Genomic DNA, 27500 nt, shown 5'->3' with positions numbered 1-27500 from the left:
ATTCCGTTTACTAATGATTTTAAAAGGCCACTGAGAAAACATTGGAGAACCCTTTTGTAATTTCATAAACACATAATGTATTCAGAAAACTGCTGCCCTGATTAAAAAAAACAATGCAACTGATCTCAGGTGGTGTTCTGTCTATACTGTATATAATGGAGTGGAATGGAAATTTGAAAGTGACCCCAAACTTTTGACCGGTGACGTATATATTAAAAAAAAAAAAACCAACACACGCACACACACACACTGGACATCATAACATGAGTGTAAAAAAGTGCATAATGCATGTATGTAATAATGTAAATAATATAGGCTTAACCACTGTGTTGGAGATATACTGTATTATACAGTGCAATTCATGGTACAGAACTCCCATAGATGATTGGATCAGTTTATTTACATTCCTATAACACGGCTCTCTGTAAAATGTACATCCATGTTCACCAACAAAAAAAATCAATACATAATCAACCATCAAATAATCAATCAAATCAATGTAATTGTAACGTGTATACATACATAAATATTCTTATTACCATTATGATAAACATTTAAAGCAAATCTTTATAATAAGTTGTCAACATTATTTATATAATACTCAATCTCTCACATAAAGGTATATACATATATGTAGGATTTTTAAAATACATACACACACACATACGCGTACACACTCACACACACACACACACACACACACACACACACACACACACACACACACGCACACACACGCACACACACACCCCACATTCATAAGACACTTTAGAGGGACAGAGTGAGATGTTTATGGCTTAGTCATGGCTGGCTGAAGGGTAAGTCCCAGCCCAGGGCCTACAGCAGGGCAGTAGAATGGGGCAAAAATATACTGTACAAGGCAGAGAGGGGCTTCTTTTAGTACCCCTCCCTGCACAACTGATCTTAAAGCAACATGATGTAAGAACTGCTATGCATTTGCCTTTGCTGTCAATTTTCAATGTTCTAGTGGGTACCCATTGAGCACAAAGGATGATGGGAGGGCATAGGCATAAAATATCAAAACGGACCAATGCAACTCAACAATCAATGTCAATAATCATATCATCATGATGAAAGGAACTGTTATAGAGCATGATGATGTGGCCAAGTGGGGTGCTCAACTTAAAGTTCCGTCCCTGTGGGAAGGTCACGTTTCTGCACAGTTCAACAAAGTGACGTAGTGGCCTGCATCATCAATTTCGGAGACGCCATTCTCTGTATATTCTGTTTGGTTATACTTTACTTGAAGGTATCTACATAAGAGTGGCATGACACTGTCATGTACGTGTCATACACATTATAAAGTCATCAACGTTTAGTATCATCATTCAGTAGGTACCTTAGATACCATGTAGATACCTTCAAATAAAGTGTTACTTTCTGTTTAAGTCAGTGTGTCATCTCTCTAAGTCAGTGTCAAAATGGGTTTTATGCCTTTATTCAAAGGTTAAATAAACTACATGGTGTTGATTTAAGACAGAAAGCCAAAGAGAGAGGCTAGCACAGTCAGTGGCTCCTACAAGGTGTGCTTTAAGCTCTGCGGACACTGGCGTCGACATAAGTGAGGCGCACTCCACTTTCGACATTCGATTACTAAGACAGCGCTATTGTGAAAACAACCCCGCACACCAACGGAGGTGGTGGCAGAGTTTGAAAGTCGACAGTGAAGTGTGCTGCACTGATGTTGGTGCCGGTGTCTGCAGCGCTTCAGTCTGTCTGGAAAGCCATGTCAGAAGAGGAGGAGGAAGAAGAGAAACCACCTAATGTGAAGTTGAATTATCCACTCCATGGAACATCTAGAGCATCATAAACAATGCCGAAATGCAATGAAAGAGCTACACAAATATATTAATAAACAAATTCTCCATCATACATCATCATAAATTTATATGCATACTGTAAATGTACCAGCAAATGAGAAAAAGTCAATCAAAACAAATATTTTCTCTGAGGATACGTGTTGACAAGTTGTCATAATTTTTTAACTACTGATTCTTTTTTGTCGTTGTTGCTATTATTGGGAGCGAGGATGCCCTATATTCAAAAGGCTATTTACAGTTTTCATTTGTTTGATTGGTACAGGTCGGATGAAACCAAAATGGTCCTCCATCAAATAGAAATGAAAACATTTTTATTACTCATCAACATTCATCACTCTCCCACCACAGACGATATATACATCAGCTAGTTGATAAAACCTGTTGATTATTGTCATTTAAATTGTACTTTTAGTGAGTTTGGCGTGAAAGGCTGGCTTTTTGAAAAATGCCATTTCCAGTCCAGTCACTCCCTTCTATCATCACACGTTTGTCCACTCATCCACTTAACATCTCAGTGGTGGTGTTAGTCACTCCCACTAGGGGAGGGTTTGCGAGTGGGTAATTATGTTGGGTGAAGAGGCTGGCTGTGGTCTGCACAGCCACAGCCTGCTGTTTTCCCCCATTCACATACACCACACCAGCTGGTAACACACAGAATAAGCTTCAGAGAGGCTATTACATTTCAAAAAGCGATCACACAAACGAAACGCATCTCACAAATCCTCCTCAGGCCCCAGCACAGTCAACAAACATGTAAATCTAAATAAAAACCATACGTAAGTAATGCACTGATACTACTTGTTATATTCGTATGGAGACCGACAGTCCTGATGGTGTTGTGACATAATAAAACATCGTTAATCTTTGTTGATGCCAAGCGCCATTTGCAGATGAGGAGGCAGGTTTGTGAGAGAGCAGCTTTGCATGCCAGTTTACAGAAGGTGAAAGGAGTGCATGTAAATAGCATGTAAGTTTCGATTTGAATTTCTGCACATAAATGAGCAAGGATTATGTGTATGTGGAGGTGTTCTTATGGTTGTACATTCAAACATGCAGATAAGGATAACCGTTGTGTTTAAACAATAATTGATGTACAATTTCTTACACAGGAATTCGTATATATGTATATTGAGAGATTCCTTTTGTGATGATGTACTGTATCATACTGATATAAAAGCATATCATAGCTAGCTAGGGATGTCACCCAGATAAGCCAGTAGGCAGACACTTATGTGGAGTACATACTGTAGTATCAAATCATGGACAGTTATTATGGTATCGGTGCATTCCTAGTATATATTTGTGTAGAAGTCCTCTTTCCATAAAAGGATCATCATTGTACAAAATACTGTGTTCCCATACAATAACACAAGAACACACATACACACACCCTCACTTGCACACCCACACAAACACAAACAGAAAATATAAACAAATAGAGAAATCAAATCGTAGATACAAACTTTGTACAAATGCAGGCCAAGATGTAGCAAGACTATGCAGCCCAGTCAAGTTGTTTGATGCAAAGACGAGGTTTTATACAGGAGATTCAAACACCCTTCTGGGTGCGATCAGTTCCAACCTCATATCCAAAAACACGACTGAAATGAAATTCAGCTGAAAGGAAATGGGGAAAATGTCTTGCATGTCAGTCCTAGGATGGCCCAAAGACAAGGCATTGGGATTGGTAATGACAGTTCTTGTTTGTGCAGAAAACTGCTTGAAGGAGTTTGTACAATAGACCAACCCAAGTATGCCTATTAAAAACAAAAAGCCCCCACGCTTAAAAGGGGTGGGGAAAAAAGAATAAATGAAGCAAGACATCTGAAACAAGAAAAATGGCTCTTTCATTATGTCCTAATTAGGCAGGCCAGGGGGAATGACACTTTAGTTTTCCAAAAGTCCAAAAGTGTTCAAATCCAGCAGAAGTGGTTCTTGAATGAAATCCTTCTCAACGGAGGTCACGGTTGAGATGATTAGGCTGCTTCTGTGATAAGGCATGGCCCTAAACTCCTTGATCACACACACACACACACACACACGCAAACACCTACACACATACATACACACACACCTATACCTACACACACACGCACACACACACAAACACATCCACCCATATGGCTGCATCATAAGGTCGGCAAGCTATCCAGTGCAGACGACAAAAGCTCAGACGCCATCATAGCTCCAGAGGGGGAGATGTAGTAGCATTGTAGCGACTGAATGATTCAGAGGGCCTGAGCTGCAGGAGTCTTTGTGCTTCACGGGTATGTCAGGCACGCACGTATACAAGACGTCTGCTAGGAAGTTGTGCTTTAGCTTCTTATGTCTCGCGACCCTTGCTATTCCCTGCAAGTGCATTGCCGCATAATATAGTGACTTGTCTGGATTAGGCTTATTTTGGAACACTGTGTGGATATGTGTACAGTAAGTTCATATTTGAATGGTAAGGATTTTGTCATGAATAAAACTGATTTAGACATCTTGTTCTACATTTCAACTACAGTATCTTTGGCAATCATAATCAGACTGTCAAGCATCACTTGTGGAGATTAACCTGTTTCAATGAGTAGGTGACACATCTTCAAAATGACTGCTTCAAAAAAGTCAATGTAGAGGCTTGTAATAAAACGTGAAAATACTTTGGATTTACGTATACCCTCTTCTTATGTAAACAATGTTTATGCTAGATATATTGGCATGCATTAAGTACATTTCCATTAAGTACTTTATTGATTGTATTTAAACAATTTATTGATCTATTTTTGTGGTCCATCAACTGATTTAAGAGGCCAGAAACATGTCAGTTAGTGTACTGTAGGTCTTTTTCATAACTATTTGAACCACTTAGAGAATCCTTTTTGTTTCTGGCTCCACACAGATTGCTTAATACTGAATCAAGAATGAGTAATCAAATCTTCTCAACAGACATTCAGTAGGATAATATGGCATTTTTTTTTTGTATAATCATTTGAATAATTTCTGTAATAATATTACATTAAATTCTAATCTAGGCTAAACTACCAAAAAGCTGATTGTCTGGGTTGAGGCTCAACATCAGAGAGAGAGGGAGAGAGAGAGAGAGAGAGAGAGAGAGAGAGAGAGAAAGAGAGAGAAACAGACAGAGAGGGAGAGACACAGACTGAGAGAAAGCGAGAGAGAGAAACAGACTGAAAGAAAGAGAGCAAGAGAGACAGACAGATAGAGAGATACAGTAGAGAAAGAGAGAGCTGTACATGTGTGAGAGGGTCATTGCAACCTTCCTAGCTATTTGTTTGTGTGTGTGTGTGCTTCTGTGTGTGTGTGCGTGTGTTTGAGTTTGTATGTTTGCGTACATGTGTTTGTACTGTATGTTTTCATCTGAGTTTGAGAGATGGAGAGATAGATAGAGAGATAGATACTGTAGATGGATGGATAGAGAGCGAGAGAGAGAGAGAGAGAGAGAGAGAGAGAGAGAGAGAGAGAGAGGGAGAGTGTGTATAAGTGTGTGTGTGTGTGTGTGTGTGTGTGTGTGTGTGTGTGTGTGTATGTGTGTTAGAGAAAGACATGTCCCCCACTGGCTGCGAGTCCTCTGATGGCTTGGCTTGCTGCAGGGTTATCCAGGGGACAGCGGCACTGCTCTCTCACTCCACCCCTCACGAGTTAGCCAATGGTCAAGCGCGCAGGAGTCTGTGGTCTGAGGTTAGATCCTCTACACTTCCCCTACTGCCATCCCAAAATCCTCCTTCGGGTACTGGAAAAGAGCCAATCAGTTCTCTTCCTCTGATGGCGGCAGCCAATCGTGTGCAAGCATGGCTTTGGGAGCGATTGTCCAGGGGAATATTGGCTCATATGGGCTGCGTGTCATGGCATTCTTGAGAGAGGGCTTGTGTGTGTGAGTGTGAGTGTGTGAGTGTGTGTGTGTGTGTCTCTGTGTGTGTGTGTGTGTGTGTGTGTGTGTGTGTGTGTGTGTGTGTGTGTGCGTGTGTGTGAATGTGTGAGTGCACGTGTGTACATGTCAGGGCCTTGCGGTTGTAGTGCTAGCGGTTGAGCGGGATGTTAATGGATCTCCGCGCATGCCGTGTAATCCCATCAGGATGGAATATGTGTCCATCTGCACTCATTCAGCTTTTAAACCACTGCAGTCCATTGAGGTCATTCTGAAAAAAGGGAATAACGTACACAGTGAGCACTCCCTTAGCCGTTCCTTTCAGCCAAGGATCAAGGTGGTTATACTGTACAGTCCATTCATGACTTTTCCTATATGTACAGTATATTCCTCCAGTCTTAACCTTACCCTGTCTTGTGTATTCTTGTGAAACATTGTTATATACCCAAAAGTTATTTTCAGTGAATGGGGGGGGAGTTAGCGTTTTTTTTTTCTTTTCTTTTTTTTAATCTCTGAGGTTCAGATACCTTGATAGCATGGTAGGGCAAAATGGCTTCAAATCACTGGCAAAAAAACTAACTTATGTACGTGGAAAACGTCAATGCACATGTTAGTAAACAGAACCCTTACAAACAAGTCAACAAGTTGGAGCATGCTCACAAATAGCCTGCACATGCACACACTCGTCTGGCTGATGAAACAGACTGAAACACTTTTTTTCTCTCTGTGTCGCGCAGATAAGACTGTTGTGCAATGCGTGCCCCTTAATCTGTCATAACTTTATAAAATGTGTTGTCATACACCATTTATCCATGCAACATTTCCATTTGGACTGTGAGACAAGCAAGATACTGATGCACTGAAGAGCAATGTAAACCTAGATTAAGTACTGCTGTATCATTGGCCTTTATCTAAACGAAAAAGAAAAAAATAGCTCTAGGTACATATGAGCGATATGAAGTATTACTGTAACACAGGGTGAAGCTGTGTGAGTGCATTTGAATTTGCTCAATAGAATAGTCTGGCAGTGCTTCCATTCCAGCCCATTTCCGACAGACCAACAATCCAGCAGCCAATCACAACTGCTTATCCGGTATTGGGGCGGGCTTTGTACAATATAGCAATTAACTTGGCCAACTTTAACAACAGACAGCGGAGGATGGTTGGCTCTGCCAATGGTGTGCTGATGGTGTCAGTTGTCAAGGAGACAAGAACGATACTTTGGAAAGGATTTGGTTTAATGTACAATGTCCAGATAAGTGTTTGCCAGACAGATCTGCTCAGCAAATACAAACGTACCGACACAAATACGCCGACTGAGAGCAGTTTTTGAGAGAGTTGTTTGTTAGCTCTACTGGAATCCTATAGACGAGCTTGTCAACGTATGTGCATGCATTTGCACTGTTGTGTTTGTGTGTGTGTGTGTGTGTGTGTGTGTGTGTGTGTGCTTTTGTTTATGTGCATGGGTGGTTGAAGCACTGAAGGTCCTTGTTGAGTTCTGCCATGTGTGTTCAAGAAGCTGTAAAATGTCCAAGGTGAATTTATCACTTGCAGCGTGTGTATGTATGTACAGTATGTATGTACAATTTGTATGTATGTATGTACTGTATGTATGCATGTATGTACTATGTACTCTATGTATGTATGTATATATGTATGTATGTATGTATGTATGTATATATGTACTGTATGTATGTATATATGTATGTACACATGTATGTAACCATGTATGGATGTTGTATGTTGTATGCAAATGTTAAAGTTTGCTCTATGGATGAGAGGTTAAATTGTGTCCCCAGCCTCAGGTAGAAATTCAACACTGAGGAGTTAGGGGGCGCTGTTGCTCAGCGTCCCTCAGGCTACGCGCTCCCCGGTGAAGCCGGGCGCTCTGTCCGCGTTCCAGGTCGCCGTGCTCCCCGCCGTCATGGCGATGCCAGACGAAGGTAGGCCGCCATTGTGGCTGATTAGCAAGCGCGGGGGCAGCGGGGGGAGGCCGCTGTTCCAGGGGGACCCCGCCGAGGACGTGCCCAGGGACGAGGGCCCCGAACCAGGGATCCCCCCCGGCACGAGGCAGGGGTCCACAGAGCCCAGAGAGGAGAATTGCTCTTCCTACGGAAGGGGAGGGAGGGAGGGAGGGGGGAGAAGGGAAGGCAGGTGGGGAACGTGAGACGTGAGATTTCGGGAGGGAGTGAGCAGAGAAAGAGAGAAGAGCATGAGAGAAAAAGGGAGGCAAAGAAAAAAAGCAGAGAATGAAGGGATACGTGAGCCGTGAGAGAGAGGAGGGAGAGGAGGGAAGAAGAGGGAGACGTTGAGGAAAAGAAAGAGGGGGAGAGAGAGAGAGAGAGAGAGAAAGAGAGAGAGAAAAGAAAGACGAGTTACTGAGGTGTGAGCAGAGCGCTGGTTCGTAAGGAGAGGAAGAGGAGGCCGAAGGCAAAGGTGAGAGACGTGATGGGAGTGTTGAGGGAGACAGGGGAGGGAGCCGATGCTGTGTGCCTCCTCGGATAACAAGGCAGCACAACTCGCTGCTCTTCACATTCCAGGAACTTGAAATATAGTCTTCAATCGTTTGAGTGCTCACAGATCAATTGCCAAAGCTTGAATTACATTGTCTCCCGTAAGGAAACTTGATTAGGAGCAGGAAATAACATGCTAAACAGACTGCATATGGCATATGATAACAAACCAATGCATACACTCATCTATGGCAATGACTCGTGTGATTGTTTTGCATGTTTAGCCTGTTCGCTTTACATTTAAAATTTCGCCTTAAATTAGCTAACACAGGAGCAATATAACCTTACCCAATTTCGTGGTGACAAAAAGAAAAAGACTTCACTTTGACAGTGGAATGATGTACAGGGTTTATGTTCATGTAAACATCAACCTCTCTTCACAAGGCATGAGTGGCTTTGATATGTAATTTCACAGCCTGGTTTCATAAAAGACAATGAACTAGTAGAACAAAATAGCTTTTTAGAAGGCTATTCGCTATTGTGCCACATGACAACTGGCAAATGCATGATCAGTGCTTTTAACGCTTCGTCTGCTGAGAGCACTGACATACTCCTTGCCAGCAAAGAGGTTTCTCGCAACCATGGTAACAGCTCTTGGTAAGTACAGTACATAACAGAGTGAAGATCACATATAAGACATAAAAAAAGAACACACAAGAAATGCTGAGGTTTTAAGACGATCTTATCCCTAACATTTCTTCCCAATCCCGTAGGACCGCAAGCAGAATCTTTGCACAAATTGGTAAGTCATGGTTTCGTCTCTGAATTAGACTGGTTGTGACATATACATGATTACAGACAACACTGACCCATTTAGAGAATGTTGCATGGCATGGATGTATGACAAACCTACTCAATCTTCCACAATCTTCCACAATAACCGTAATTTCCCCAATCCAGAAATGAGTGATGCTATGGACTGGTGGCAATGCATTTTCACTCTTGTTCCATGTCATTTCCAAATATTCCTCCAGACAGTATTCTTGCATCAGACCGACATCACATCTTATCATTGTGATTATACACACTGGTCACAGTTATTCCTGATTTAGTGTGGGAGGGAATGAAAGGTAAGACTAGCCATGGCTGACTGAAAACGCACTGCCATATTTGAACCCATCAGGAAGTCAGGTAAACTTGGAAACAAGACAATGTGAAAGCCGGAGAAAAATCAATCAAAGTACAAACACATGAAATGAAAACAGTCAGAGGGCAAGTGTATGCCAATATGGCACAATACACTGGCTTTGAATGTCAGTAGTTTTCCTCAGTGTCCAGGGATATTTGTCCCCAGTATAGGATACCACAGTATACCTAGATGCAACCTCATCCGCGTCATTTCTTTAACATGGCTACCTGTTTTGTTGGTACTGTACGTACCGCAGAATGGATGCTTTTCTGCTGTTCCACTCTGATCATATAGCATCCTATCTTAGTATACTGCCCAAGTACACTTCACTCAGCCCTCTTGCGACTCATATAGCATCCTATCTTAGTATACTGCCCAAGTACACTTCACTCAGCCCTCTTGTGACTCTTTGGGAGCGTTCAAAGACGCCTGACCCTGAAACAGTTTTAACAAGAGAATCCTTCCCCAGACAAAGGCCGAATCCAGCCCTGGGTTCAGTGCTATTTTTGGAACACAACATCAACAACAACAACAACTTAAATGTAAATAGAACTTTGTCAAGGCAACCTTAAAATGATTTACAGTGAAAGGGGAACTTCACTAATCACCACCAATGTGTAGCACCCACCTGGGTGATGCACGGCAGCCATTACGCACCAGAACACTCACCACACACCGGCTCGAGGTGGAGAGTGAGGGAATGAATAAATAAACGCTGGGGGACGATTACACAGGACACAGTGTTTGTGTTCTTACACAACAAGCCCTGTCCATTACACAATTCACTTAGGCTGAAAATCAAACTGAAAAAAAAACCCTCCACAACAGTGCTAATAATTTTCAATACTTTACTAATCTACTAATGAGTAAACATTTACTGCATTAAGGTTGGACACTGTTCAGCTCCCTGCGTTACTGTTGGCAAGGCAGAGCCCTGAGGAAACAATTCCCACAATTTGTTTTTGTTTGTCGTTTTCTCCCGGTGTCTAAATTAGTGTCAGTGCCAAATTGGTATTTGCTGCTGTGCAGAGAGGCAAGGCGCGCCGAGTTAAGCCTGTATATGTGTGTCTCTGCTGGAAACTGGCGGCATGTTTATGTAACAGAGAAACTTTGACAAAGACACGGTAAAAGTCAGTGAGTACTTAGAGCAGCCCCCCCCAGGGGAGTCTGAAAGCAGGACAGTGCTCGGGTCACACGTACCTGCTCAGGAAACAGACGAGTCTTCACCTCCGGCACAGGGCCAGTGCGCAACTCATCCTCCACCGCCATTAACCTGGCCATGATGGAGAGAGAGAGAGGGAGAGAGAGAGAGGGAGGGAGGGAGAGGGAGAGTGGAAGGGAGAGAGGGAGAGAAAGAATGTGAGACAGAGAGAGCAAGATAGAGAGGGGGAGAGTGAGAGGGGGAGAGAGAGAGAGAGTGAAGGAGGGGTAGAGTGAGGGGGAGAGAGAGAGAGAGAGAGAGTGAAGGAGAAGAGGGAAGTGAGAGTGATGGAGAGAAGGGGGGCGTTAGACACACATACACATGCAAACACATGCACACACATACAAATATTTTTACACACATTGCAATTAATCTGTGAGGAGAGACAGGTGCTGTCAGTTGCACAAACACACACACACAATCTGGGATTCCCCCCCTCTCTGTCTCTCTCTCTCTCTCTCTCTCTCTCTCTCTCTCAAAACAAACAGTTGCAGTGGGACGTCATCAGGCGCCCCTTCAACACACACACACACAGCCAGCATCTTCGTTGAGAGAGATGTTACACCTTCCCATCATGACACACTCTTATGTCAACAAACTCACTCTCATGACAAACAAACCTCCACCTACCTACAGTACCCACACCCAAAAGACACATCTATTCTAAAGCTGTCACCTGGAGATGCCGAGCAACGATAACCACCAGTCTCCTCCATCAGCGCGCTGACATTTCTCCCTCTGTATAATGATGGAGGAGACTGCCACTGGGTATAGGGACGGGACTGGAGAGGCATGGACATCCAGCTCGGGTTTGACAGTTTGTCACCAGCAGTCACCGAGCCCCCCACGGGGCATGAAATGCATTAGTCTGGAGCGAATGTCACCATTGATACGGTACTTTCGGTGACTCAGTGTACACTAAAAAAAAAAAGCGGGCTAACTTTCTGTTTTTGGGGATGCAAGTTTGGTTTGTTGAGCTGGCGTATTTTCCTTTAAAGCGACAGTGTGAAAAAGGAGGCCTTTCCATGCAGCGCAAGAGACCATGCAGTGCAGTACACACAGATAGACACCTCTAAAGCGGACGATACATGAGGAAAGCTTTTGAACAATGTTGCTTGACAGTGTTCCTGTATATTGTGGCTCTGTCAAATTCCCATTGACATTGGGGCAACAATCTTTTTCTGGAATTGATTATGATGATCTTTAGATGATCTTTAATGATTAAAGTGTAATGATGAACTTTGATGAACGTTTTAATGATGGACTTTAATCATCATCATCAGCAAATTGCCTTGATCATCCGTGAACACATGGAACCGGGTTCCATGGTTGCCAGGCAACATTGCTAAATAAAGGTTGCCCCATGTAGGCTATCATCACCTTTAACAGGACCGCATTGGTATTTTAGAAACTCTATTCCTCCTCAAGTGAGCAGTACCGATTGATGATGCCTTTGATCTGCGAGTCCTTCTCCACCTGCTGCTGGCGCAGCTTCCTCTCGCTGTCGTCCAGCCGGCACTGGTACTGCTGCAGGATCTGGCTGGTCTGGTGCTCCTGCGACATCAGCCGGCGCTCGTACTCCTCCAGCTTGCGGTGGGACATCATCAGCCGCTCCTTGAGCGAGTGGATCTCGTCCTCGTACTCGCGCACCTGGAGACACGAGAGCAGGTAAGGTCACTTTTTATTGTACCCAAGGGTAGATTAGGCTGCTTACACACATATAGATGACATTAATGACATTGACAGAAAACAAGAGAACACTGACATAACAGTGGCAACAGTGCTCCAGGGAGGGAGAATGGGAAGGGAGAGAATGGGCCTTTTTTCCCCCCGAAAGTAGTTACTTCGCCCTCTCCCTAGCCGTTGGGTCCGCCATATTAAGGGCCCTCCGAAACCAATTACTGTTAAGTGGTAGTGAGTTATAAACCCTTCAACAACGAGTGAACACCGATGCCCCCTTGTCGAAGGTGCGCGTCACTTAACGCAGCACATCACGAACGCCTCATATAAATGCGAGTTCCGTTCAAGTACACCTGGAAACAAATCCATGCATAGGCTGTGGCAGAATCTGTTTCTAATAGGCAGAGCGACGTTCGTTCCAAAGCCGAGTGCGGTATTATACCCTATAAGCTAATCAAGGGAACTTAATTTAGCTGTGAGGGTGCTTCCCACCCGAGTTCACTCCGTACCCAAGGGGGAGTGGGTAGGGATTAGTTTCGGAAAGGCTCAATATGTTGCTGACTGACCTTCGTTACATTCGTCTAAACAAGGATATGTTGACAGACTGTGCAAACTGTATTGAACTTGAATGACAGATGTTGTTGCTTTAAGAGAAATAAAAATGTTTCCAAACCTACAAAATCCAGATTGGCACAAATGCAGCCATCCATCAAATGCTTGCAAAGTTTTCTAAAGCGTGGAGAACCATGACAGCGGGGGCAAAAACGACATACTGCATACATACATACTTTATAGAGGAGACATGGCCGTCACATAATTTCCCCTGACACGCACACCCACACCCACACACAGACACAGACACAGACACACACACACAGACATACACACAGACACACACACCCCAACACACACACACACAACATAATTAGTGTCATGCTGCAGAGAGTCCTCCATGACTGTTCCTCTCCAGATGGAACTCGTCCATGCTCTTGGAGTGCTCCTTCAGCTTGAACTCCTGCAGCCATCCATCAAATGCTTGCAAAGTTTTCTAAAGCGTGGAGAACCATGACAGCGGGGGCAAAAACGACATACTGCATACATACATACTTTATAGAGGAGACATGGCCGTCACATAATTTCCCCTGACACGCACACCCACACACACACACACACACACACACACACACACACACACACACACACACACACACACACACACACACACACACACACACACACACACACACACACACACACACACACACATACTGTACACACACACACACACACACACAGACTGACTGACCCTCTCCAGGCGGGACTCGTCCATGCTCTTGGAGTGCTCCTTCAGCTTGAACTCGGGGTCCACGCGCAGGCTCTCGATGTCGGCCGACAGGTGCGGCATGTTGGACACCCAGGCCACCGTGCGCTCAGACGCCGCACTGGACGGGGTCAGTGTGGACGGAGATTTAGCGCCCTGGACAACACAAGAGAGTCGGATGCCCAAAAAATAAGCCTGTAAGAGTCTATAATGCACAATAACTTAATTTATTTATGTATAGTTTTTATGTATTTCTTTTTTACTTTGATATATTGATATATTTTACTTATTGATATATGTGAGCCAATGTGTCTGTTTTGAAGCTGCTGTGACACTGTAATTTCCTGTTAAAGGATTAATAAAAGGATCTGTCTATCTATCTATATATCTACTGGGGCAGATTAGCAACCAGAAACCTTTTTCTTTTCTGTTTGTCATTCCACCAGAAACTGAATGTGCACAACAGCCCACACAAAGACTACCAACATGTTTGGCCATTTAGCTGCTGGATGTTATGAGAAGCAGTAGAGTGCAGTAATAAAATAACATTCCTTTTCCCCTCTCCACAGGACGTGTCTGTTGGCTTTTGGTGATAATGCCAGCCCAAACAAACAAACCCACACAAATAGCACTTTCGTGCCGCTTAATTGGAGCGCCCTGTCGATCTCTCCCGGCGCCTCACCGGCTTTGCGTTGGTCGGCTTAAGCAGCTGCTGCTGGGGAGACTTGGCCGTCTGGTTCTTCTTCGGCGTGTCCGTGCCCTCCGGCGCCCCCTCCTGGGCCGGAGGCTCCTGCGCCTGCACGCTGGGCTGGTGCGGGAGCCCCGGGGCCGGGCTGTCCTTGACGGACAGCTGCTGCCGGGGCTGGGGCCGCCCCCCGTAGCCGGACTCGGGCGACTGCAGCAGGTTGCCGCTCTGGGGCCGGGCCTTGGGCGGCGTGGAGGTGGCGGCCGAGCCCACGGAGAGCTGGTGGGGCGGCTGGGGCTTGACGCGCGGCGGCGGAGGGGGGGCCAGGGGGGACACGGACGCCTGGCGCACCGGGTGCATGGTGGTCGGGGGCGTGGCCACGGAGGCAGGCGTGCCCATGCCGGTGGCCGTGGACGGGGCCATGCCCATCAGAACCTGCTGCTGGAGATTCTCCTGCAGAGAGAGAAAGAGAGAGAGAGAGGGAGAGAGAGATAAAAGAAGAGATAGTGAGAGGGAGAAAGAAAGAGAGAGAGAGGGAGAGATGGAGAGATAGAGAGAGAGATAGATAGATAGATCGAGAGAGAGAGAAAGATGGAGAGAGAGATAAAAGAAGAAACAGAGAGAGGGAGAAAGAACAAAAGAGAGATGGAGAGAGAGGTAGAGGTGAGAGGATGAGAAGAGGAGAGATATACAGTAATTATAAGAGAGGAGGACGACTGAATCTTACGACCCCCCAAACCAAAAATAAAATGAAGAAATGCGCTTTGGCACTTTGATCTATAAAACTTTAATTGGGTGCACATTGTCTGACACGGTCCCGTGGGGTCCCATTAACGGTGTCCTCCGCAAAGGCCACGCATAATTTCACAAGTGAAATTTCACGGGTAGATCTAGACTCTCGGGTAAACAGAGAAAAGGTGTTACTTCTCACAACACCTTTTATGTAATTACAGCGTATTACAAATGACAAGAGCATTGCTAAGATGATAGATGCCTAAAGGTCAAGGATTTTAGCTGCTAATTAATCAATCATTCATCAGGCTTCATCTGATGCATACAGCTTGTTTCAACTAAGCTTTTCAGAAGTGTTTTAGAAGCGTTTCCAAAAGAAGCATTTCCTAAGCGTTTCCAAAGCGTTTCCTAAACAGTGAGCGAGCGGTAATCACCTGCACTTGCAGAGAGAGCTGCCGGCGCACGTACTCGGCGTCCTGGTTGTGGCGCGTGAAGTCGTCGCTGTAGCTGTGCGAGTGGATGATGCTGGGCTGCACCAGGCTGCTCTGCGGCCGCATGGCCGTGTGGTCCTCGCTGCGCGAGAAGCCGCCGCGCCCGAACGCCGGCATGTTGTAGCCCGGCGGCCCGTTCTCGGGCTCGGGGGCGAGCAAGAGCGGCGGCGGGTGCGGCTGGGGGCCCGGGGCCGGCTGAGACGGCGGAGGCGGGTGGTGGTGCGGCGGGTACGAGTGCGGCTGCCCGTGCCCGTGCCCGTGTCCGTGGGGGTGCGCGTGGACGTGGTGCAGCAGGGGCCCGTCGGCGGCGGCCATGTGGAACAGCGGGTTCTGGAAGGCCAGCGGCACGTGCATGGCGGCCGCCTGCTGCTGCTGCTGCTGCGAGAGGGCGTCCGAAGTGACCGCGTGGCTCAGGCGCAGGCCGCCCGACATGCTGGACGCGCCCGAGCCCGCCGACGTGCGCCCTCCGCTCCGCAGCACCCCGAAGCTGCCCAGGCCGGCCAGCGAGGCCTGCGAGGAGTTGAGCATGTCGCCCGAGTGCAGGTTGGAGATGCTGTTCATCCGCGAGTCCTGCAGGTCCATCATGGACACACTCTTGTTTACACTGAGCACCTGAGACAACCATAGCAAGAAAAGAAAACAACAACGTTTAAACAACATGTGCACAACTCATAAAACAACTTTTTAAAAAACATGTACAAGACACATGAAAATGTTTAAAAACATGTATAAGACACATAAAAACACAATATTTTAGTAACATTTATACAACTCATGAAAACAAGATTTTAAAAACATTTAAACAACACGTACACAATTGATGAAAACACAACATTTTAACAACATTTTAACAACACGTTGTGTAAATACTGCAAAACACAGCAAGTTTCTGAAAAGGCAACATCCAAAGTCTAACAATTTCTCATCTGCGTCTTAATTACCTGCTGGTCTCTACGCTTGATGAGCTCAGTCTTTGACGAGTCTGAGATGATTGCAGGCAACCCTCATGAGGCTAGCTATTATCACCTCAGTGCAGCTATGGTGCCATATTAAAACAAGTAGAACTTTATTGCAATCTCACTGTCTGGGACCAGCGGTGACGAACCACTTATTACATTTTTTTCCAACCTAATACTATTTTATATTTTGACCAATAAAGATAACTGGTGGTTATCTAACACATGGCAGCAGTTGTGATGAATATTGTTCCCACCAGATTTTGGGCACAAATTGCTCAATAACTTCTCAGATACCATTTACCAAGTTCCTCAGCACAGAACTCTAAAAGGACAAAAGGGTCGTTAACACCATCGAAAACATGTCATATTCCCATCTTAAACCCAGTCAGTGGTGAATCTTTTGCTATGCGCTCGGCTTGTATCAAACCCTCTGCCCAGGGGTGTAGCTATTAATGACATAAGGTGTGGTCTGGCGCATGATCCAAAAATTGCTATCTTTTACACTCTACCAAACGCACTAAATGCATCACAAAAAATGCATCTTTTGCGACAAAGTGTGAAAATAACTCAGATACAATATAGATACAATGTACCGACAGTTGTCTAGAAAGAGATCTCCAAATTCCTATAGCATAGCAGCTCTTTTTCAAAAAGTTTGTTTGACAAAGCTCAGAGTGCCGTTTGAACTTTATCTAGTGTATGTGCCATCAAAATAAATTGGTAATGTTATGTTCTAAGATCTTGGTGATGTAATGTTCTAAGGTAAAAAAAAAACTCACAGAAGGGCACACCTACCTTCTGGTCAGGCTCGGTGATGTCCGAGCTACTGGTGCAGTAGGCTGGACTGGAGCGGGCCAGGGGAGGCCGGGTCACGTAGAACAGGTCTTTGGAGGACGCCCGGTGGTCCCGCTCGCCGTACGGGCCCATGCCCATGTGGGCGAGGGCCGAGGGCATCCCAGAGGAGGGCGAGGGCAGTCGAGAGATGTCTATGGAGCTGGCGGACAAAGACCAGGCACACAAATCAGACCAACGCCCCTTATCAAAAAGTCCTGAAGGATTTCAATCAGATTTTCGAACCAAAATCCTATAGGATTCCTATAGCATTGTCAAAACAAAATCCCAAAATCTGATTGGAATCCTCTAGGACTTTAGGACTGATAAGGCCGTGTGAACAGCCAGGGGCTACACTGGGGAGTGCGACTGAAGTGTTCTGCTCACGGGGCGTAGAACTAGTTTGTGCGCAGTGCTCTCATGTCATGATGGTCAGCACGTACTGTACTGCATCTCTATAGCTCAGACTTGGGCCCAGTCGGATAAGCTGTGTATAACTGTTCACAGTGCTCAGCTACTACGAAGCAAGGTTACTGATTTACCCCGGTAACTTCAAGAGTACCCACTGACCTCTAAAAGAGTGCTTTACAGCATGTATTGCTTCTGAAGTGACATATTGTTTTGAGGTCAGCGGTAACTCCTGCAGTTGCCTAAGTAAGCCAGTGACCTCGCTTCACAGTATACCCCTCATATCTGCAAACTGACGATAACTTCCTGTCGGTCTCTGCTACTGACCTATCCAGCGGTGTGTACCTGTTGAGGTCCCTCATCATGAGGCTCTGGAAGTCGGACGAGACCATGTGGTTGAAGCTGGTGGCGGCGCGGGTGAGCAGGCGGTCGGGCGGCCTCTGCTCCGGCTGCTGGGTGGCCTGGCGGTGAAGCTGCGGGTTCCTGAGGGCCACGCTGATGTCGTTTAGGAGCCGGGGTAACGGCCCCAGCTTCAGGATGGCATCCTGCGAGGGACACAAGGCACAAAATCCTTGTGACTATCCCTTCTTCTTCATCCCCTGACTTAACCTCACTTGAACTGTCTATTTCATTCTACGCAAGTAGTACTTATTGCTGCACTAACGTGTCCTAGTCACACTGTGCCTTGACTGTTCCTTTTTTTTAAGGAGAGGATCAGTGCCTATAACCATGGCTATTGCCTTTATCAGTGTGTGCTCCTAACAGACAAGTTATAGACAAAAATCAAGAATGTACTGAGGATGGAGTCGCCCGAAACATTTGCACTTGCACTTGGTCTCTCGTATAGTCTGGTGAGCCAATAAATCACTTTTCGATGTAATACTCAGGTTTTTTTTTTTAAGACGCCTTGGATAAAAGTGTCAGCTACATTTCCCAAACTAATTTCTATTTCTCTCTCCAATTTGGCACCCTGCAACCTGATATTCAGCAGATGGTCAGTGGGGTCAGTATTCTTACGCTTATGCGCATGGTGTTGGCACACTGCAGGTGGCTGATGGGAAATCTGCACTTAAAACTCTTAGGCAAGTAATTTGGCATTTTTACAGCAATATGTCGTTAAGAGCTACACACAACTGCACCAAAGAACCGCAGTCTTCAGCTCAGGCACCATGACCATAACATCAAGTTACATAATCCAGCTGTTGAAATGAAGAGCTCTTTTTAAAGCATTTTCTCTTTTTTTAAAGTAATTTCAGTGGAACTTTAATTGGGTTGTTGTTATTTGATTTATCTTTACCCAATCAAAAGAACACAACTGCACCTTTATTGATATTACCTGAAATACACAATTAAATAACACAAGTTATTAATGTTTTCCAAAAATGGATTTATAGCATTTTGGAAAAACAAGCTCTTCGAATGGAGCTCTTAGAGTTGAAATAAGAAAAAATAAAAATGCACACCCATTGAGGTAGTGGCATGGGACCTAACTTATGGAAAATGATTATGTTGCCGCACACTCAGTCTCAATTCCAACCTTGCTGAGTTGAGCCATGACCTCCCAGAGGAGGCTGTGCAGCACGGAGAGCTCGCGGCCGAGGTCGATGTAGCCCTCGAAGGGGCTGGCACTGCTGCCGCAGTCCATGTTGGAGATCTCGTAGAGGAACTGCTGCATGGCGCCGCACTCCATCTCCAGGAACTCGTTCATGAAGCACATGTAGTCCTCCTTACCGGCGAACCTGACGGGGGAACAAGGGGATAAAAAGAGAAGTGTGTGGGAGAAAGAGAAAAGAAGGGTGGGGAGGAAGAGGAGGAGGAGGAGGAGTAACCAGAAGGAGGGGGAGAGAACAGAGAAGAGAGAGACAGAGAGAGAGAGAGAGAAGAAAGGAGGATGAGGAGGAGGGGGTAACCAGAAGGGGGGGGGGGCAGAGAGAAAGAGAGAGAGAGAGAAGAAAGGAAGAGGAGGAGGAGGAGAGACAGAGTGAAGGACAGAGCAAGTGGTTGGAGTGGAGAGGGAGAAGGAGAGGGAGAGAACAGGAATGGAGAGAGGAGTCCATGTTGGGAGAAATAGCCAAGCGGCAGATGACAACATGGAGGACGCCGTGGAAGAGGAACAGGACAGAGAGGAGAGGAAGAGAAATGGAGACAGAAAGAGAAAGGGACAATGAAACATTTCCATGGGAATGGAACAACACTTGCTGCTACAGTATAGAACCTAATGCTATTTTGCATATCTAATTATACTGTGCGTTAATGTCTTTCTATTTATGTGGATGGGGAGTGGGATGGCAGTGGCACACAATAGCAATTTGAGAGCTTAGTATCTTCCTAAAATCAACGTGCTTTATGGATTAATACATGAATGAAACAAGAGAACTAGGTCAAAAATGAATTATGGCGTTTGGGCTGTATAAATCTGCTGACTGGTTCCCAGACATATTTTAGCATATGGATTAAATGCCATGTTACATAAGACTCTTAATACTGCTGTACAGGACGCTGGTTTTGGAGCACATAGGCTCTGGCTGGTTTTCATTCTACCACCAAAAAAATATCCCTTGGACAACGACGACAATAACAACATGGTCCTATACCTATACTATGATATAACTATACTGACCAACACAGATATATTTCAATAGGTGGGGCTTACAGTTTTTTTTTTGTGACCCGCAAAACTAAAGTGTGGGTCTTAATAACACCAAGTCATAGAAAAAAATTTCATATGACTCAAAGGAACTTTTATGAACTAGGAATAGCCTGGCAGTAGCTATAAAAAGATATCAAGTGCCATTAACTCTAATTTAATAATCAAGTAATTGTTAATTTACCATTTACTGTATAGTTAATGTACTCAATGCGCTCCTCCAATATTTATTCATCAATTGGAGACTGACTAAAAGCACAAGATGTACATTGGTGTTGTTGTTGACACAACGATGCATGGTGTTATTGGTTTGAAAGCTCTTGGGACAGATATAGCATACTATCATGGGCTTATGTTATGTCATCTTATTGTGTACCGCTCAAGCTGTCTGAGTACATTAGCTCTACTGAAAAAAATGAATGAAAAACATGACATAACAAATAAGAAAATATGCTGCGCAGCAAATAAATACAGCTCTGTCTGACACTAAGCTGGTCTGTGAGTGGTTGTCCCAGCTCCTTGAGCTTTGTTATCAAAATAAAACATGGCGGCTTAGTTTCAAATGTGAATCTAATCAGAAGATCTGCTATTTGTTGACAAGCTTGACATTTGAGGTAATTGAAAGAGAACACTGTCATTTCAACCTCTCATTCACTCAAGACAGGGAATCTAGAATATCTTGAAGCGACTCATCTCCCTTCCTTTCTGCGACTAACATCATGGTAATGATGTATTGTACACACAAAGGCTAATTCTACATATTGGGCATACATAGTGGTGACAGACTTCGGACAAAGACACCATATACACCATGACGCTTGAGAACAGTGGGTCAGAACTCAGGTCTCTGACCACGGGGCGTATGAGTGGCGGGGGTTGTGGAGGGTGGGAGGGGGGGGTGGTGAGTGGACGTAGCCTGAATGGGAGTGGACCCTAGTGACTGACTTGGAGAAGCTGGCCAGGTTCTGCACCACCTTGGCGATGAGGGTGAGCGTGCGCGAGGTCCGCGGGCCCGGGTACTCCTGCGTGAGGTTGAAGAGGGACGGCGACATGACGGCCGGGCACAGGAAGCGCATGAAGAGCGAGGCGGCGATGAGGCGGTCGGCGATGTCCTCCCGCCCGCGCTCCGCACAGCGCACGCGCCACGAGGAGAAGACCTCCTTCAGCTCACGAGGGAACACACTGCAGAGGGGGAGAGAGAGGGAGATGGGGGGAGAGGGGGAGAGAGGGAGAGAGAGAGAAGGAGAGAGAGATGGGGGAGAGAGGGAGAGTGGCAGAGGGAGAGAGAGGGAGGGGAGGGAAGGAAGAAACAGACAGAGGAGAGAGAGAGTGACAGAGGGAGGGAGAGAGAAAGTGACAGAAAGAGCAAGAGAGGGAGGGGGAGAGGGAGGGGAGAAACAGACAGAGGATAGAGAGAGTGACAGAGGGAGGGAGAGAGAGAGATTAGACATAGACAGAGAGAGAGAGAGAGAGCCAGAGGGAGAGAGGGAGAGAGAGAGAGAGAGAGAGAGAGAGAAAGAAATACATTTTCACTGAATTTGAAAGATGGGGAAGGAACTGTGACTGCTGTGGGAAAAGATTAGTCTCTTCAAATGGTGTGTACATGGAGCTCTCATCTCACTATGCCAACACGACACTCTCCAGTAAACAGTGTGTAAACAATCAACATTTACCGGTTTACAATTACAATTCCGTCACGGTTACGATTGTGGAATTTTGCCGGCACGTTTGCCCAAAGCGACTTTCAAAACATTAGTCAAAAAACAATGGAATATATAATGTTTGTGCACTTATATTATCTATTTATGGATATATTTTTTGTAACATCAAAATAAGCTTAGCCACCAACGACCCACCAATGGGAGTTGATATTGTGATAAGAGCCAGATTATTGACCAATGGGAGTTGATGATATTGCAATAGGAGCCACATCATTGACCAATGGGAATTGATGATACTCCAATAAGAGCCAGATCACTCACCAATGGGAGTTGATGATATTGCAATAAAAGCCAGATCATTGACCAATGGGAGTTGATAGTATTGCAATAAGAGCCAGACCACTGACCAGTGGGCGTTGATGATACTGCAATGACAGCCAGATCACTCACCAATGGGAGTTGATGATCTTACAGAGCGCCAGCTCGCAGCACATGCGGAGGTTGGCCTGGCGGTCGGGGAGCACGGAGGGCGGAGTCTGGATGGGGTCCACCTCACAGTTCTCCTCAGACTCGTACAGCGCGCGGATGAACTCCCCTGTGGAGAGGTAGGTGCCATCACTGCTGTCACACACAGCAGCCTGGATTTCATTAGTATTACTATTTTTCTTCTTTTTTTTTTTTGAGGGGGAGGGAGATGTTGATGCTTCTAATCTGACAGGACAGTGGTCGGAGTGACAGTGAGAGAGTGACAGGAAGTGAGCGGGAGAGAGAGATGGGGTGGGGTCGAGAAATGACCCGGGCCGGACTTGAACCCGGGGAACCGTGGGCACATGGACCCAAATATGGTATTTCTGAGGCCACGTTCTAAAGGAAGCATTAATACTATGCTTCTTCCAAGGGCAGTAAGAGCTGTAGTTCACCACTGATACATTTCTCAGATAGACAATCCAATCAGCTTAGAGTTCTTCTCTCTTTGCAGGGAACATCACTAATGAATGTTATGTTAATAACAGATAGTGAGTGTGTGTGTGTGTGTGTGTGTGTGTGTGTGTGTGTGTATGTGTGTGTGTGTGTGTGTGTGTGTGTATGTGTGTGCGTGTGTGTGTGTGCGTGTGTGCGCGCGCGTGTGTGTGTAGTCGTGTGTATGTGTGTGTGCGCTTGTCTGTGTCTGAGTGTTCCATTAAACACTCAATAATCTCTTGTTCACTGATCCAGTCATTTTCAGTGCAGTGATTTGGAGAGAATTAATTCACAAAACAATTTATGGATAACGGATCCAACCATTTGGGGAAATTGCTATTGACAACAAAGAACGCATTTGAATGACAAGCAACATCACATTCAACTATAAGAAATTAAATGAACCTGCCTGGTGCAGGAACCTACTGAACTAAGTGGGTACCGGAGCTGAATACTTTATTGGCATCAAAAAACGACTCACCTATGACGTCCTTGAGGTACCTGTGTCCGATTAGTTTGAGGTACTCCTCTATGGCTTTCGTGGCCAGAGTGTTATCCCTGAAGATGAGATGTTCTCGATCTATGAAGCGGTCCACTTCGCTCATCGCCATGTCTGACAGAAAGTCCTATAAAGGGTGCAGAAATCACACACTCAAGGCTAAGCGGGATGACACTGAACAGATCAAGATGTTCAAATACCAAGCTTTAAAGAAGTTAAGGACTAGGCTACTTCAAAAGTCTAGCGAGAAAATCATTTTAGGTAGCCAGAAGATCTAGTACCATGTGTAAGCAGCTTAAAATGCGTTCAGCATATAAAGTGATGTCATATATACCTTCTGTCATTTGTTATTTGTAGAACAATATGGATTCAATAATAACCATCATCATCTGTTATCCCAGGGCCAGATGTGACACTGCCGTCTTACCTAACTGATGACTATGATGACCGCTCCTGGTGTGCATGTGTGCTCCTAGTGTGTGTATGCCCCAAGTGAGATTACTGCTCCGAGTGTGAGTGTGTGTGTGTGTGTGTGTGTGTGTGTGTGTGTGTGTGTGTGTGTGTGTATGCATGTACACTATCCACAGATAGGTAAAATGCAGAGGACTGTATTTCCTACAGGTGTTTCCCACAGGACAATACAATATACCAGAACTTCATGAGACTATGGTGGCTGAGAGGGGTCAGAGCAGAGCTACCTTTGCTTTCCCCGTGCTCTGCAGGATGTGCACCAGGGCGCAGGCCACCTCCTCTTTGCTCTTGACGCTCAGCAGCGGCTCCAGCACGGTGCAGAGCGTGCGGTAGTTGTTGGTGACGTACTCGGCGAACTCCTTGTACAGCTCCATGGGCAGGATGCTCATGGTCTGGTAGCGCGACTTGAGGCGCAGCGAGGCGTTGATGATCTTGCCGCCCCCGACGCCGCCCCCTTTGGTCAGGATGCTGGGCTGGATGACGGGGTACCACTGCTCCACAAACTGCCGGCCGGTGAGGCTGGAGATGGGGATGCTGACCAGGCCGAGGTAAGTGCTCTTCTCCTGGTGAACAACAACAACAGTAACAACTTGAATTTATATATATACGGTAATTTCAGTTGTATTAGCCGCATTGTGCAAAAGCTGCAGGACAGTGTTTTATGCAAGTTGAAAGACACAAAACCATATTAATACCATATTAACTGCCGTGAATTAACCTCATAGCTGAAGAAGTTTTGCAAAATCAATGTATAAGCCGCAGTTCATAGTTGGGCAATTATGGTATGTACAGTACTGTGTATAGTAGTGTAAAGGTACACATATTCATACCGAACTGTTTAGGTTCAGGATGTTAGACTCAATACAGATGTGTACCGAATGTATCACATTAAGTCTTGATCCGTAATCAACAATGGGCTTTTTAACCTGTGGACCATGTTTCAAATTCGAGTTCCCACACAAACATGGTAACCATATGTCAGTTTAGTCTATCAACATCAAAAAACATTCAACACCTTTTCAAAGTACTGCGCATCAGCAATTTTGTCAGTGAGTTTCAGGATTGCAGTTAAACGAAAATGAACAATTAACAGCATTGTGACTTCAAAACCGAGGCACCATTACCAATATGTATAGCACCCACCTGGGTGATGCACGACAGCCATTATGTGCCAGAACACTCATCACACACCAGCTTGAGGTGGATATTATGGGAATGAATGAGTGAGCCAATTACACTGGGGGATGATTAGGGGGCCAGATTGAATGAGACCGGTTGGAATTCAGCCAGGACTCCAGGGAAACCCCCTACTCTGCGATAAGTGCCGAGGGGTCTTTAATGACCACTATGAGTCAGGACCTCGGTTTCACCAGTAGAACAACCGTCGTGGTGCTTAGCCAGAATACATCTATCAGAATAACATAAAAAGACCTAATCAACTTCAGAAAACTTCAAAATGCAGTGGTCGTTAACCGAAATGAAAAAAAAAAGACTTTGACGCAAGTCCAAGGGAGTCTCATTCGTCTTTTTATCTATCCTTCCTTCCTTCCTTCCTTCGGTCCTCGTTCCCACTGATCTAGATATCTAGAGGTCTATCCAGTGTTCTTTACACATCAGTGGGAAAGAGCCGGAGGACCGAGGAAGGAAGGAAGGGAGGATAAATAAAAAGACGAATGAGAAGGGCCCCATGTGTAGTGGGAATGTGATGTAAACGGCTTCCTACTGACTTTGCGCTTCTTCTTGTCCGTCTCCTTGTACAGGTGCAGGCGGAGGCTGCGGGTGGCCGGGAGGTTGTTGAACTCGAAGTGCTCGCCCCAGAATACCGTGTCGGTGCGCAGCTTGCTGGTGGTGCGCGCGTACAGCATGTCGTCCAGGTACAGCTCGCAGTAGTAGCGCTTCTTCGCCGGCAGGTCCCGCGCCTCGATGATCCACAGCTTGAGAACATTGTCGACCCGTCGGCTGTTGTCCTGGGGCAACGAAAATAACAGCGTCAGTCGAGACACTCGTGGCATCTATCTCATATATTGTGTCGCAAACATTCATGTCAAGAATGTCTTTTTGTGGATATATCAAAGGTTATTATGTGTAATATCATATCATCAAATGATATCATGTATAAACCATGTATTATAACTATGACTATGTCTCACCAGTCAGAATCATGAATGTGAATTGAATAGCTATAAAGGGCAAGTAGTGGGCTTCTGTGATATTGTTACAGTGAAACCGCGCTATTGGATAAGCTGTCACACAGGAACACACTGATGCATTATCTGACGCACGGACTCTGCTGAAGACACAGTGACGTTGAAATATTAGTCATTTCTGTTTGCACAAGTAAAGACTGCAAGTTTAATCAGTGTGATCCAGTATGTTTTCTTTATTATTATTATTATCATTATTATTATTCATAATTATAATAATAAGTATACTAATAACAATAACACCAATACATTTGAGTTATTATGCGTCTTTCAAGACACCTAAGGTTGCTCAAAAAATAAAGATGGCGGATGGAGCAGAGTACCATGCTACCGCTGCACCTGATTGTGCCGTTTGAACTGGATGGCGTGTGGCAATGGTGTAGTCTAGTTAGCTGTAGTGGATATACTGTGACTGTGAGACTCTACTGTAGCTACTACCCCATCCTCCATACTCATGCTCATACCCTGTAACTACAAACTACAGGTGTTCAAGTGACCTTGCTGGTTTATTTCTGTGCTCAGAGACTCAATTAAAACTGCTCTTACTCACCTTGTTAGGTTTAACAGCCCGCTGAAGGTTCTCGATCCACTTATCCCTCTCTGCGGCAGAACGGCAGGCAAAACATTTTGTCCCTGAGGCAGTGGTTACCTGAGGCCAGAGATATACATGTTACAAGAGGGGCTGGAGTAGAAGGCATTACATAATTATAACAGTGGATTATAATACACACATACACATATTATTTTCTTTTTCCTTTGATTTGTTGTTGTTTTTTCCTAATACAGTTAAGTATGGTGAGACAAAATAAAACGTGGTGCATTTCTAAGCAGGTAAGAGGGATAACTACATTGTGTGGCGGAATAACATTGGGAGCACTTAGACTCGCTCAGTAATATCCTCACTCCAAAGTGAAACTGAAAGTGCAAGAGTGAGGATATTACTGCGCCACATTACATGCTTAGAAATGCACCACCTTTTATTTTGTCTCACCATACTTGGTAGTGATTACTCTTGTAACTGTTTTTTTAATAGGGAAAACATGGAAGTGTTTGGTCGCTTCTAACTTCATCTCTGTTTGGATCCTAATGAATGAACTGGGCTAGCTTTGTGCTATCAAAGTAGCGCTGCGCGCCAGAGCCAGTGAGTGCACGCATTGAAACGTGAGAGGTATGTATCAACTCGTCTTAGTTAAGGGAATAACATAGTTTAATATGAAAAAAGTGTTCCTTTCTTCAAACTGAATTTATAAAACCGCTGAAATGTGGATGCAAGGCAACAAGCATTTCCCTGCAATTCAATTAACCATTATCAGCATTTGCGGTGAATATTTTTTTAAGTATGTGTATGTCTGTTTACATAATCAGGCACCATGGAGAGAGGCTGGTGTTGTTTTGACCT

General features: G+C 45.1%; 1 protein-coding gene across 1 annotated transcript in view; it reads right to left on the bottom strand.

Moving 5' to 3' along the window:
- Positions 1–7563: 7563 nt before the first annotated feature.
- syngap1a (synaptic Ras GTPase activating protein 1a) overlaps positions 7564–27500 on the bottom strand; it is a 22755-nt gene continuing 2818 nt past the window's right edge. Inside the window, exons 4-19 of the mRNA XM_062530116.1 lie at positions 26652–26750; positions 25625–25864; positions 24125–24460; positions 23409–23553; positions 22418–22562; positions 21252–21488; positions 19197–19398; positions 18005–18237; positions 17216–17414; positions 15744–16031; positions 15405–15656; positions 14236–14691; positions 13539–13709; positions 11991–12202; positions 10552–10624; positions 7564–7818 (exon numbers count right to left, since the gene is read on the bottom strand). Of these exons, the coding sequence (XP_062386100.1) occupies positions 7564–7818; positions 10552–10624; positions 11991–12202; positions 13539–13709; positions 14236–14691; positions 15405–15656; positions 15744–16031; positions 17216–17414; positions 18005–18237; positions 19197–19398; positions 21252–21488; positions 22418–22562; positions 23409–23553; positions 24125–24460; positions 25625–25864; positions 26652–26750 (3543 nt within the window). The remainder of the gene's footprint in view (positions 7819–10551; positions 10625–11990; positions 12203–13538; positions 13710–14235; positions 14692–15404; positions 15657–15743; positions 16032–17215; positions 17415–18004; positions 18238–19196; positions 19399–21251; positions 21489–22417; positions 22563–23408; positions 23554–24124; positions 24461–25624; positions 25865–26651; positions 26751–27500) is intronic.

The sequence above is a fragment of the Sardina pilchardus genome, chromosome 24 (assembly GCF_963854185.1).
Source record: "Sardina pilchardus chromosome 24, fSarPil1.1, whole genome shotgun sequence".
Lineage (NCBI taxonomy): Eukaryota > Metazoa > Chordata > Actinopteri > Clupeiformes > Clupeidae > Sardina > Sardina pilchardus.
The sequence above is the reverse complement of the archived record's forward strand: the minus strand, read 5'-3'. Positions and strand labels throughout refer to the sequence as shown.